The sequence below is a fragment of the Vipera berus genome, assembly GCF_964194415.1.
Source record: "Vipera berus genome assembly, chromosome: 3".
Lineage (NCBI taxonomy): Eukaryota > Metazoa > Chordata > Lepidosauria > Squamata > Viperidae > Vipera > Vipera berus.
This window is the reverse complement of record NC_138204.1, coordinates 38164404-38177807: the sequence shown is the minus strand read 5'-3', so window position 1 is coordinate 38177807 and position 13404 is coordinate 38164404. Positions and strand designations below refer to the sequence as shown.

General features: G+C 41.7%; 1 protein-coding gene across 3 annotated transcripts in view; it reads left to right on the top strand.

Annotated features, from left to right (window-relative positions):
* Positions 1 to 13404, top strand: part of MAGI3 (membrane associated guanylate kinase, WW and PDZ domain containing 3) — a 115567-nt gene that overhangs the window by 75548 nt on the left and 26615 nt on the right. For all 3 annotated transcript variants that reach the window (XM_081323921.1, XM_081323920.1, XM_081323922.1), the window contains 4 exons: positions 111 to 267; positions 4775 to 4866; positions 9239 to 9431; positions 12798 to 12989. In XM_081323921.1, coding sequence (XP_081180047.1) covers positions 111 to 267; positions 4775 to 4866; positions 9239 to 9431; positions 12798 to 12989 — 634 coding nt within the window. The remainder of the gene's footprint in view (positions 1 to 110; positions 268 to 4774; positions 4867 to 9238; positions 9432 to 12797; positions 12990 to 13404) is intronic.

Below are 13404 nucleotides of genomic sequence, written 5' to 3'. Positions count from 1 at the left end.
AAAAAAACCCAAAGTGTTTATTGAAGAATGGTTTGCGCATCTTTCTATTTACTTGTTTAAGACAATATTCACTTTTGCAACTTATTTTATATGAATCTTATTTATTTCAGAAAATAAATAAAGAGGAAAATTCAGGAAGCTTAGAGGCCATTGGTGAGCCTCTTCCACATTCAATGCCTTTTCTACCTACTTCTGTGAAGTCATCTTCTCCAAAGCTTGACCCTTCCGAGGTTTATCTAAAATCTAAAATATTATTTGAAGATAAACGTAAGTACATAAACTTGACTTACTTGCTGCTCCAGGGTTTTGTTTCATTTTTCTTTTTTTTTAAGGAAAAGCTTTCTGATTTCCTCATTGTCAATATCATCCCTAAAAGAGGTGGCTTTAATTTTACTAATCCACAGCATTCATATTTCTCAGCTGTAAACATTGCTTTAAGCTTCTGAAATCTATTGTGATGAAAGCAATTGCTTTGAAACCATCTTCAAAGTGTTGGACATTTTCTATGTATTGTCTATAAAGGATCAAATTGTAGATGTATTCAGGGGATGAAATGATCTAGCTGACAATAAAATATTTTCAGTGAAAATAGTCTTTTAAATTGTGTCAAGCTTAGAATTTATTTCTCCAATCATTCACGTTTATTCCTTCACTGCCCTGAAATCTTTTTTTCTTAGGATGTGACCCTAAGCAAATGAGACAATTTGCTTTCTTTTGCTTTTTAAGTCCCCCTCCCCCAAGATTTCTTTTAGGTAGGGCAAAGTATTTAGTATAAGTAGTCCTCGCTTATCAGCTGCTTCTTCCAGCAAAATTTGACACTCCAATAGTCCTGAAAAAAGACCTTATACCTAATGCTGCATTTACGATATTCGTATTATCCCTCAGTCATGTGATTGCCATTACAGTCAGTACATGTTGTCTGGTGCCTGACCTATTGTTCTCCCACTTTCCCTACTGTGTGCTTGCTTACTCTTTTGTAATCCTTTTTTTCCAGTCTTTCTGCTCTATGTGTGTGTGGGGGAAGATGGATCAGGCACAGGGGAGATTGCCTACAGAAATCACTTGATATTTTTCTCCCTCTTCCCCCAACCGTGTAGAGAGATTTGAGAGGAAGACATTACAAAAGAGTAAGCAAGGGAATATACCAAGCTATTTGTGTAGCACAGTCAAGGCTCCCAGCCCAAAGCAGCTTAGAACTGCCAACATCATTGCATTGCTTTAAATGTGTGTGCCCCCATTGTGTGTGCCTGCATACTCTCTTGTAATCCCTTCATCTCGAGTGACTATAAATACAAACATTAATCCCCTTGCCTAATTATCCCAGTATCAGATGAGCATTCCAAAGGCTGGGAGAGTGGTCACATGATTTAGTACTTAGTAATCACTCCTTAACGACAGAGCTGTAAGTCCCAATAGTGGAGACTAAATGGGAACTACCTATACCACAGGTCGGCAACCTGCGGCTCCGGAGCCGCATGCGGCTCTTTGAGCCGTCTCTTGCGGCTCCCAGCCGCCCGGTGCGCGCGCACCTCTTCCAACGGGCAGTGGTGCGCGCGCACCTCTCCAAATGGAGAGTGGCACCGCCCGTTTGGAGAGGTGCACGCGCACCTCCCCGAATGGGCGGAGGTGCGCGCGCACCTCCCCAAACCTTTGGAGAGGTGCGCGCGTACCTCCGCGCGAATGGGCAGCGGTGCCGCTCTTTCAGGAAGCCCGCCGCGGCCCGTCTGTGAAGCTGCCGAAAGCGGCAGCTTAGCAGACGGGCCGCGGCAGCTTCCGCAAAGAGCGGCGCCCCTGCCCATTCCGAGAGGTGCGCGCGCACCTCTCCGAACGACCGGAGGTGCGCGCGCACCTCCCCAAACCTTTGGGGAGGTGCGCGCGTACCTCCGTGCGAACGGGCAGCGGTGCCGCTCTTTCAGGAAGCCCGCCGCGGCCTGTCTGTGAAGCTGCCGAAAGCGGCAGCTTAGCAGACGGGCCGCGGCAGCTTCCGCAAAGAGCGGTGCCCCTGCCCATTCCGAGAGGTGCGCGCGCACCTCTCCGAACGACCGGAGGTGCGCGCGCACCTCCCCAAACCTTTGGGGAGGTGCGCGCGTACCTCCGTGCGAACGGGCAGCGGTGCCGCTCTTTCAGGAAGCCCGCCGCGGCCCGTCTGTGAAGCTGCCGAAAGCGGCAGCTTAGCAGACGGGCCGCGGCAGCTTCTGCAAAGAGCGGCGCCCCTGCCCATTCCGAGAGGTGCGCGCGCACCTCTCCGAACGACCGGAGGTGCGCGCGCACCTCCCCAAACCTTTGGGGAGGTGCGCGCGTACCTCCGCGCGAACGGGCAGCGGTGCCGCTCTTTCAGGAAGCTGCCGCTTTCGGCAGCTTCCTGAAAGAGCGGCGCCGCTGCCCCTTCGCACGGAGGTACGCGCGCACCTCCCCAAAGGTTTGGGGAGGTGCGCGCGCACCTCCGGTCGTTCGGAGAGGTGCACGCGCACCTCTCGGAATGGGCAGGGGCGCCGATCTTTGCGGAAGCTGCCGCGGCCAGTCTGCTAAGCTGCCGCTTTCGGCAGCTTCACAGACGGGCCGCGGCGGGCTTCCTGAAAGAGCGGCACCGCTGCCCATTCGCGCGGAGGTACGCGCGCACCTCCGGTCGTTCGGAGAGGTGCGCGCGCACCTCTCGGAATGGGCAGGGGCGCCGCTCTTTCAGGAAGCTGCCACGGCCCGTCTGCAAAGCTGCCGAAAGCGGCAGCTTTGCAGACGGGCCGTCGCCATCGGGCAACCGGGAACCGGTTCCATCTCATTTTTTAAAAAATGGCAGCCGCGTGCGTCCGCGCATGCGCAAAAAACCTTTTTGCGCATGCGCGTGCATGGACACACGCACGCGGCTCCCTCTTTTTTTAATTTGTGATGGAACCGGTTCCCAGTGGCTCTTTTTCTTTTTTAGGTTGCCGACCCCTGACCTATACCTAGGAACCTAAAATAATAAATTCTTTTTTTAGGGTCCATGTAGTTTGCAAGACAGAATATGTCAAATTAATAAGTACCAGTTGTTGTTGTTTTTGAGAACACACTTTAATGGGAATCAGTATATAGTGACCTTTCACCTTTTGTTCCCAGCACCTGAAGCAGAAGTGCCTTGTGCCTTTGCTATCTTCTTTTCACATATTTCCTGCCTGTGGTTCTCTGAGCCTTTCAGTATTGCACTGTCTTCATAAAAGTATGTTGCCTTTGTAAAGCTGTTCTATCATTCTGAATATTTTTTTCATAAAGCTGCACTGTCTTCAGAAAGCTGTGTTGTCTTTGGAAAGCATTTTGAAGACAGTGTAGCTTTCCGAAGACAGGATTGTGTTACGAAGCACAGTGTTTCAAAGGCTCAGAGAGTCACATGTAGAAAACATTTGGAAGAGAAGCTGGATCCAAAAAGGAGACAGCAAAGGTAGCAAAGTTGCTTTTGCTTTACCTAAGTTGGCTGAGTCCAAAAGATCAGTATGGTGAACTGGGAGAGAAAGCAGTTGGGTGGTTGAATGCTTGCTGGGGGCTTCATGGGGGCTGCCACTTGGCACCACATTGCTGCGGTGAGCTGAGGACCATGTGAAGCAACCCGGAGAAGTTGGAACACTGGAGTAGCCTGGCAGTCACAGATCCAAAAAGGAAGCAGCAAAGGCAGTGGGATGCTTCTGTTTCAGCCGCAGCAAGTAGGCACAAAAGGTGAAAGGTTGGTGTGGGGAACTGGGCAAAGAAGCAGCTGGGCAAATGAATGCTTGCTAACTTGCTGCATGGGATGGGAGAGCTAAGGAAATGGCAAGCAGCCCCAAAGTCACATGGGGCTGTTCTGGGGCTGTTTGCCTTCCTGCAAGGTAGAGTGCATGGTAGCCAAAGAGCAGAGATGAGGGGGAGATAGGTGGGTCTGGGCACTTACTTTACTGAGGCTCAAAGCTGGGAGAGACCAAACCTGGAAGGACTTGGATTGGGATAGGTACTCATTTTTATTGATTGATTTTTAATTAATAACAAAAAAGGAGCAAAACACAAAGATAATATTAATGAAGATACATACATTGCGAAGGACAGGGGTAGGCAACCTTGGCTGTTTTATGACTCGTGTACTTCAACTCCCAGAATAGCTGGCTCAGGAATTCTGGGAGTTGAAGTCCACAAGTCATAAAAGAGCCAAGGTTGCCTACCCCTGGCCAAGGAGAATGAAGAAAAGAGCATGTAAAAAACAAATAGTAAAAGAAATACAAGAAAGGAAAATAATAATAATATGAATACTTGCTTAATGACCCACTATTCTTGATTAATGACCACAGTGGAAAGTTCTGAGATTGCCATCTAAATCACTGTGGTCACATGACATCTCATCTTATGACTGCATCAACTTATGGTGACAATCAGGATCCAATTGTGGTTGTAAGTCAAGGATCACCTGTACAAACATTATATTAGATTTTGTTTGATTTTTATATGGATCTAATAAAGTATGTGTTGGTAGTTTGAAACTTCTAGAACTGAATTACTATAAAGACTAAAAAAGATCTTGTTTATTTAAATAATCCTACGTGTTCAAACAGGCAGAATTTTGTCAAACGTTTGTGCTTTGCAGATGGAGTGTTAATCATTCTAACTCATGATTTAATTCTGCAGGTGTGTTAACCATGTTATTTACAATATCTTTAGAAAGTAATTTGCTTCTAAGTGAATAACATGATTTAGTTTTAATTTTTGTGTTTACTGTTTTTAAATGGCCAAACATAGTTCTCCCTTGTTAACACATATCTTTCCCGTCCATTTTTACTAGCTCCAAACACAAAGGATTTAGATGTTTTCCTTCGAAAGCAAGAATCTGGGTTTGGTTTCCGAGTTCTTGGAGGAGATGGTCCAGATCAGTCAGTAAGTCAAGTATTTATTACTTTATATTTGAATTGATTGTTTATGGGCCATCAAGTCAGTGTCTTTCTTAGAAAAACCATAGATAGGTCTTCTCCAGAAAAGACTGCCGTATCCACAACCTGACTCTACAGATGACATTTCAGATAATGCTCCATGTTGCCATTATAATTTTGTCTTTGCAGCTAAAGAATTTTCTTTTTTCTGCATGGGAACATTAACAGCTAGATATTCTGAAGGCTTTAAACTAGCTCCGTCATAAACACTATTTATACTCCAAGAGATCCTCTCCTTTCTCAATAGCATGTTGAATGCCATCCAGTCTTCTCTGGCATTATATTGTCAGTCTCTTTATCTTGTCTATCCATTGTTATTTTCTTTATAAAATATAAGAATGCTTTAAGATTGTCTACTCCCACACAGTATGTAATAATGACTGAGATTGTCAGTAAAGTGATAATGTGCCTCTAATATCTACCTATATTTCTGTTGCCCAATATATGCTTTAACTGGACAGCTGGGATATCCTTCTGGGGATGCTTACTCTTGGTGTACACACTCTTGGCATTAGCTCATTCTTCCTGGGAACACCCCCCAGCATGGTGAGGTACTATAGCAGAATTTAAACTGCCAATCTGTATTACTAGTAACATTTCAACTGCAGTTGTAGTTGATAGTACAGTTAGACTTTGAGTTACAACAGCTATTGGGCCTGGGATTGTCAGTGATCCTAAAGCATGAGGACCGCATCACCTAGTGATGGCAATTGAGGCAGCTCCATTTGCCATTATAACTCCAAGATATGCGGGTTGTTAAGCAGAAGGCAGTGGGAGTCCCAGGTAAGGATGCTTGGGTGCCACAGAGGAGTGGTGTGGGGGAGAGGAACGCTGCAATGTGATGTTAGCACCAGAAAGCTTGAGGGAAGGATGGCACAGATCAGTGTGGGCACAGGGACACTGAGGAAAGGAAGCCATGGGTCTATGCAAATGCAGGGAGGCCAAGGGAAAGGGGGTGAGGGTTTGTGTGAGCACACGGAGATCAAGGAAAGGAAGGTGTGGCCCATGGGAGGCATGTTTCTCTTTTAGGAAATCTTTGTATGGAATGAATAAGTACAGTTGCAAGAAAAAGTATGTGAACCCTTTGGGATTACGTGGAGTTTTGCATGAGTTGGCCATAAAATGCGCTCTAAACATCATGTAAGTCACAACAATAGAAAAACACAGTCTGCTTAAAATAATACTACACAAACATTAGCTGTTGTCATGTTTTAATTGAACATAACATGTAAACATTCACAGTGCAGGGTGGAAAAAGTATGTGAACCCCTAGCCTAATGACTTCTCCAAGAGCTAATTGGAGCCAGGAGTGAGCCAACCTTGACTCCAATCAGTGTGATGATATTGGATATGTTGCTGACAGCTGTCCTGCCCTTTAAAAACACACACCTGTTTTGGGTTTGCTGGTCTCAAGAAGCACTGTCTGATGTGAACCATGCCTCGCAGAAAAGAGCTTTCAGAAGACCTACGATCAAGAATTGTTGACTTGCATGAAGCTGGAAAGGGTTACAAAAGTATCTCCAAAAGCCTTGATGTTCATGTGTCCACGGTAAGACAGACTGTCTACAAATGGAGAAGGTTTAGCACTGTTGCTACTCTCCTAGGCGTGGTCGTCCTGTAAAAATGACTGCAAGAGCACAGCGCATAATGCTTAATGAGGTAAAGAAGAATCCTAGAGTGTCAGCTAAAGACCTACAGAAATCTCTGGCACATGAAAACATTTTTGTTGACACATCTGCAATAAGGAAAACATTAAACAAGAATGGAGTACATGGGAGGACACCACAGAGGAAGCCATTGCTGTCCAAAAAAAATATTGCAGCACGTTTGAAGTTTGCAAAAGAGCACCTGGATGTTCCACAGCACTACTGGCAAAATATACTGGGGAGAGATGAAACCAAAATTGAGTTGTTTGGGAAAAACACACAACACTATGTGTGGAGAAAAAAAGGCCCAGCACACCAACATCAAAACCTCATCCCCACTGTAAAACATGGTGGAGGGAGCATCATGGTTTGGGGCTGCTTTGCTGCCTCAGAGCCTGGACGGATTGTTGTCATTGATGGGAAAATGAATTCCAGAGTTTATCAGGACATTTTGCAGGAAAATGTACGACCATCTGTCCGCCAACTGAAGCTCCGCAGAGGATGGGTGATGCAACAGGACAATGACCCAAAGCATACAAGTAATTCAACAAAACAATGGCTTCAACAGAACAGAATACGCCTTCTGGAGTGGCCCAGTCAGAGTCCTGACCTCAACCCGATTGAAATGCTGTGGCATGACCTTAAGAGAGCGATTCACACCAGACATCCCAAGAATATTGCTACACTGAAACAGTTTTGTGAAGAGGAGTGGTCCAAAATTACTCCAGATCATTGTGCAGGTCTGATCTGCAACTACAGGAAATGTTTGGTTGAGGTTATTGCTGCCAAAGGAGGGTCAACCAGTTATTAGGTCCAAAGGTTCACATACTTTTTCCACCCTGCACTGTGAATGTTTCCATCTTATGTTCAATTAAAACATGACAACAGCTAATGGTTGTGTAGTATTATTTTAAGCAGACTGTGTTTTTCTATTGTTGTGACTTAGAGCGCATTTTATGGCCAATTCATGCAAAACTCCACGTAATCCCAAAGGGTTCACATACTTTTTCTTGCAACTGTAAGTGAAAATAAGAGCAGAAAAATGCTGCAAAGGTCATAATTCCGAAAACTGATTGGTTTTCTTTTTGTTTTTTACCATAGTCATAACTTTGAACAGTTACCAAATCAGGTAATCATTAAGCGAGGCCTATCTGTGTAGCTGGCCTGTTTTCTAGATTATGACCAGTATCCACAGAGCTTGATATATGAGCAAAACCATTTTCCAGTGTGCATGAATATGAGAGGAATTTAAGTAATTATTCCCGAAACACGTAAGGTTGCATCATGTACAGCTCCAGACTGTTACCCGACTCTCAAATAGTGCTTTGCAATGTGTGGTAAGATGCTAGAGTGGGAAAGATTGCTCTGGAAAGCTTAGGAGTAATCTCAATTATTCCACATGACCATTCTTCAGTATAATATAAAAATTTGAAAATGCAAAATGAGTGGTTTGATTTAAATTTATCCACTATATTTTCCAAGAGTTTTACATAATAACAGTAGTGGCTTTTGAGGGATGTGCACAAAAATTCCTGCAAATCAAGGATGGAAAATATGTAGATTTGGAATATTGAACTACAGCTCTTCCTTTTCCTATTAATTATTCACATTGGCTAGGATTGAGGAGACTCCTCATGGATTATAGATTCCACACCCTTGTTGTTTCTGAAGCAGAGGCACGTTTGGGGTTTTAAGAACATCTGATGGGCACACTCACAAAATGGCTGCTGTGGAAGATCAGTTTGTTCCTAATATAATTGCCATAGTGAGTATTTAGCAATCTCAAAATTCTTGTATATCGTAGCATATACTAGCGCATGTATACTTCTTAACGAGAACTTGTGAAACTCCAAAGTATTCCTGCAAATAAATATATTAAAGGTTGGTATTTTGGATTGTAATATGCTCCCTTTAATTTTTTTTAATGATAAAAATAAAAGACAGGTGAGACAGCTTTTTTCACAGATCATTATATATTTATATATTTATATTTTATTCGATTTCTATGCCGCCCTTCTCCCAAGGGACTCAGGGCGGTTCACAGGGCATATATAAATAACGATACAAAAGTTAAAAGGAAATTAAACCAATGCCCAATTAAAATACAACAATAATAAAATACTAAAAAACCAATTAAAAACCCATATTCCCCCCATCAGGCCAGACCAGCCAATTCAAACAAGTGGGTCTTCAGCCCGCGACGGAAGGATCGGAGGTCTGATGCCATCCGGAGCTCAACCGGCAGTTGGTTCCATAATGCCGGAGCACCCACAGAGAAGGCCCTCCCCCTGGGGGCCACCAGTCGACATTTTAAATTTTAAATCACATTTTAAATTCAACAAATGACAATCTATACAGTATATTGTAATTACTGATGTAACTTGCTTACAAACAAATCACAGTTGGAAATAATTTACTGAATTTTGGTGCACAGGTTCTTGTAAAGTCTAAGACTTTGATCTATGAATTGCATGTTTATTTATCTGAAATTTTATTTCTCCATCTTCCGTTTAGGCTCCAACTGATCTCTTTAGGCTCCAACTGATCACAAGTATATACATATACTTCATTTTTAAACATAATGATATGTGAGATTCTGGCCAACTCAGACCTAGGTCAGATCTGTTTTCCTTATTTTGTCTTAGAGTCTATAATTATCTCATATTGCTCTAGATCTACATTGGCGCAATCATACCTCTGGGAGCAGCAGAGAAAGATGGTAGACTCCGTGCTGCTGATGAGCTTGTATGCATTGATGGAATCCCAGTGAAAGGGAAATCACATAAGCAAGTTCTGGATTTAATGACAAGTGCTGCACGAAATGGACAGGTGCTGCTGACTGTTCGCAGGAAAATCTACTTTGGTGGTATGTGCATATCTTATTAATTAAGCCTATACTGTTGCACTTGGTACTACTTTGTATCATGGTCGGATTAACGCAAATGTGCAATTCCATATTTCTTTCCTTTTAAAAAAGTTTTTTAATGGTTTTACATTTAAATATTTGAAAAGCAACATGGCGGCTGAGTTGGTCAATAATTCAGTAACATACATGTTTCTTCTCTTTCCCCCTTGGAATTTACTGTCATATTTAAATTAATATAATACTTATATCGATTAAATAAAAAATAACTTTCTTACATTTATCAATATTTTTTAGTTTATACATATCCTAGTTGTTTTAACATTCAATCTTTTTAGACAATGTCCTGGTTAATTTTTCCCAATTTTTAATTTCCCATTAATATTTATATTTAATATTTGATATTTATAATTTCCAAATTTTAAATAACCCCAACTCCACCTTCCTTCTCATTAGGTGGCCAAAGTATTTGAGTTTCAACTTCAGGATCTGACCTTCTAAAGAGCAGTCAGGGTTGATCTCCTCTAGGACTGACAGGTTTGATTGCCTTGCAGTCCAAGGGACTCGTAGGAGTCTTCTCCAGCACCATAGTTCAAAGGCTTCAATTCTTTGGCGCTCAGCCTTTCTTATGGTCCAACTTTCAGAGCCATACATTGCAACTGGGAAGATCATAGCCTTGACTATACACACTCTTGTTGGCAGGGTGATGTCTCTGCTTTTTAGTGTGCTGTCTAGATTTGCCATGGCTTTCCTCTCCAGGAGCAAGCGTCTTTTAATTTCTTGGTTGCAGCCCCCGTCTGCAGTGATCTTGGAGCCCAGGAAAATAAAATCTGTCACTAGGTAGCACTATACAAGTTTCAAAAGAGATGTTTTGTGACACAGTGGCATAAAGCAGAGTTCCCCAATCTTTTGGGATTGGCAGCCTGGAATTTATTGTCGCAGTTGCGACTTGCTGCCTGTGGATGGCCCTAGTTTGGGCTGATACAGGCAAAAGATTTTGCCCATATTTGGGCTGACGAGGTGCTCAAAACACTCGAGAGAGAGAGAGAGAGAGAGAGAGAGAGAGAGAGAGAGACAGACAGACAGACAGACAGACAGACAGACAGACAGACAGACAGACAGATAGATATAGATATATGCTTATAGTTTTCTGTAGTTTTATAATGGTAGTTTAGTTGCAAGGGGCTCATAGGACTATCACTGCCATAATATCTGTTGTACATTTTTAATATGGTGCCCTTTTATTAGAAGAGTGCCTGAAACAGAAAATTGTCTTAAATCTGAAACCAAGGCATTATATTATGGAGATCTTGCTGCACTAACTCAGTTTGTAATGGTTTGTAAGAAACAAAATCCAAAATTTTTAATTCTTAGTTTTGGCCAAAACAAAACCTGAAGAAATCCTAAATGCCTATATGTCACAAAGGGTAAGGTTGGGTAACAATGTCATCCTGTTTTTTTTCTCAGAGGCAATACATCTTTCTTGGCCAATATTCCCATTGTCTTCATTTCTCTTCCTTCTTGCTATTCCTCAGATGTGCAAGCTCAAGATGTCCCACTGGCTGGCCTGCCAATCTGTCCACTTAGTATCTTCTTTTCTCTCCCTCCTCTCCCTCTCCTCAGGTCCTACAACTATGCGTGTCCTTGATTTTTTCACATTCTTCCTCCTCCCACCAAAACACTTTTTGCCCAGAATACTTTTACATTTCAATGTCTATCCATAGCAAAATGGCATCATTTTGTTCTATAGCAGTCCAAATGTATATATTTCAGTTCAGACACAAACTACCCTAAAGCAGCTATTTTCATCATGGGATAATTCATGTATGAACCATTTTGCACATTCGGATTTGATTTTAAATATAAATTCTGCTTTCTGTTTCTATTAATAGTCTTAATATTATTTTTATAAGCTGCTTTGAACTATTATAATAGAAGAGAAACATAAATTTGCCACAAAAAATAATCCATATATAAAATTGATCACATTGAATTAAATATGGATCACTAGCTCAAAAATTTCCATAAAAGCAAACATGCCCAGTTTAAATAGTTACTAAACATCGCTTTCACTTGGTTCAGGATTGATATAACTGGTCTGTGGTTTACTGGGCTGGCTTGCTACAGCCCTGTAAACCACAGCTTGTATTTTAAAAACGGTTTCCACTATGGGGTAAGTTCTTAGACACTGTGTAATCTGTAAATTCTTAGTCACTGTGTAAACTGTAAATATGAGTCATTTCTTTATTATTATCCAGTAATTGAGACATTAAAAGGATCTGTGTGGTCATTCCTCTGTCATAATTTTAAACAATCACTGAACAAGGGATCGTTAACCAAGGACTCCCTGTAGTGGGATATTGGCCTGGCTGACTAATTGTCATCATCCTCCAATTCCTTCTCTGTGAGGATAATAATGTGGCCTCAGAGAAGCTGGGATAATTGTCAAAAACACCGTAATACACATTCCAACCAGCCGTGCAAAGGGAAAATAAAAACTTAATGCTCCAAGGGTTTAAGGGACAGGATGTTAGTATGCTATATCTACCATTCAAATAGTGGCAGTCCTCTACTTACAAGCACAATTGAGCCCAAAATGTCAGTTGCTAAGAAAGACAGTTGTTAAGTGAGTTTTGTCCTATTTTACGACCTTTCTTGCCAGAGTTTGTTAAGTGAATCATGCGGTTGTTAACTTAGTAACATGGTTGTTAAGTGAATCTGGTTTCCCGATTGACTTTGCTTATTAAAAGGTCACAAAAGCTGAGCCCATGACCCTGGGACACTGCAACCATTATAAATACAGGCCAGTTGCCAAGTGTCTAAATTTGGTCACTTTTTCCCACTGCTTTTGTAACTTCAAACAGTCACTAAATAAATGGCTGTAAGCGGAGGCCTACCTGTACCCAGATTTATACAACAATATGAAAATTCCAATGAAAGTATTTGGGGACAAATGAAAGACTTTTTTATTATAAGGAGATGTATTTGCAGCAAAATTGTTTACCCCCCCCCCCAGGGAGACAAATCATGATATATATTTTAAATAGGAATATTTTATGGATTTTTGTCTAAATGTTTAATGAGTGCTCAGATTAGTAACTAGCTTTCAAATTACCTGCTGGTAATCCTTCCATTGAAAATGGGTTAAAATGTATGCCGCAGTTTGGAAAAAAAAGTTATTTCTGTTGTTAAACTTAACATAGCATATCTTTGTTAATTCCTTTTGAATAAAATTGAATATATGTGTTGTGGGTTACATCTCTGAAATTAGTTTACATTTTGAGTGCTCTGAACATCCAGATTATCAATAATATATGTTTGCTTAGATCAACATTTTTGCTTACTTGTTTCTGTTTATGGTGTTTCTAGCTGATAAACAACCAGAAGAAGAAATAACATCTGAAGTTCCTTTCATCTCCCAGAGTGGCTCCCCTAGACTTAACCGAGAAGAGATAATCAACAAACGGTTCCCAGAAGCTTACGATGTAGTACTGCAACGAAAGGAGAATGAAGGATTTGGTTTTGTGATCCTTACCTCAAAGAATAAACCACCACGTGGTGGTAAGTAGGATGAGCTGTCAGCATTGTTCATTATAGTACTTCAGTTAGAGTTGTTTGTTTTCACTGTACAAACCTTTGAACATATAATATTTAGATTTTTAAAACTACTTTCTTTCACAAACTTTATTTTTTTTTCTATATCTGCAAATTTTTCATTCAGTTCTGTTCTTTTGAAACATAGCCATCCTCAGTTTTTCAAATGCTGCTTCTTTCTTGGGTATAATAATTTACTGATGGTGTCAGGTAATGCTGTTGTCATGCTGGAGGGAGAGAGGGAGAGGATAATGGTGACCTATGATGCCTGTCTCCATGTTTTAGTAGCATCTAAACTGACTAATGCAATATGCTTTGTTTACGGCTGTCATTGAAGTTAACTGCATTTAGATATAATATTAAATGAGACTTGCTGAGAATT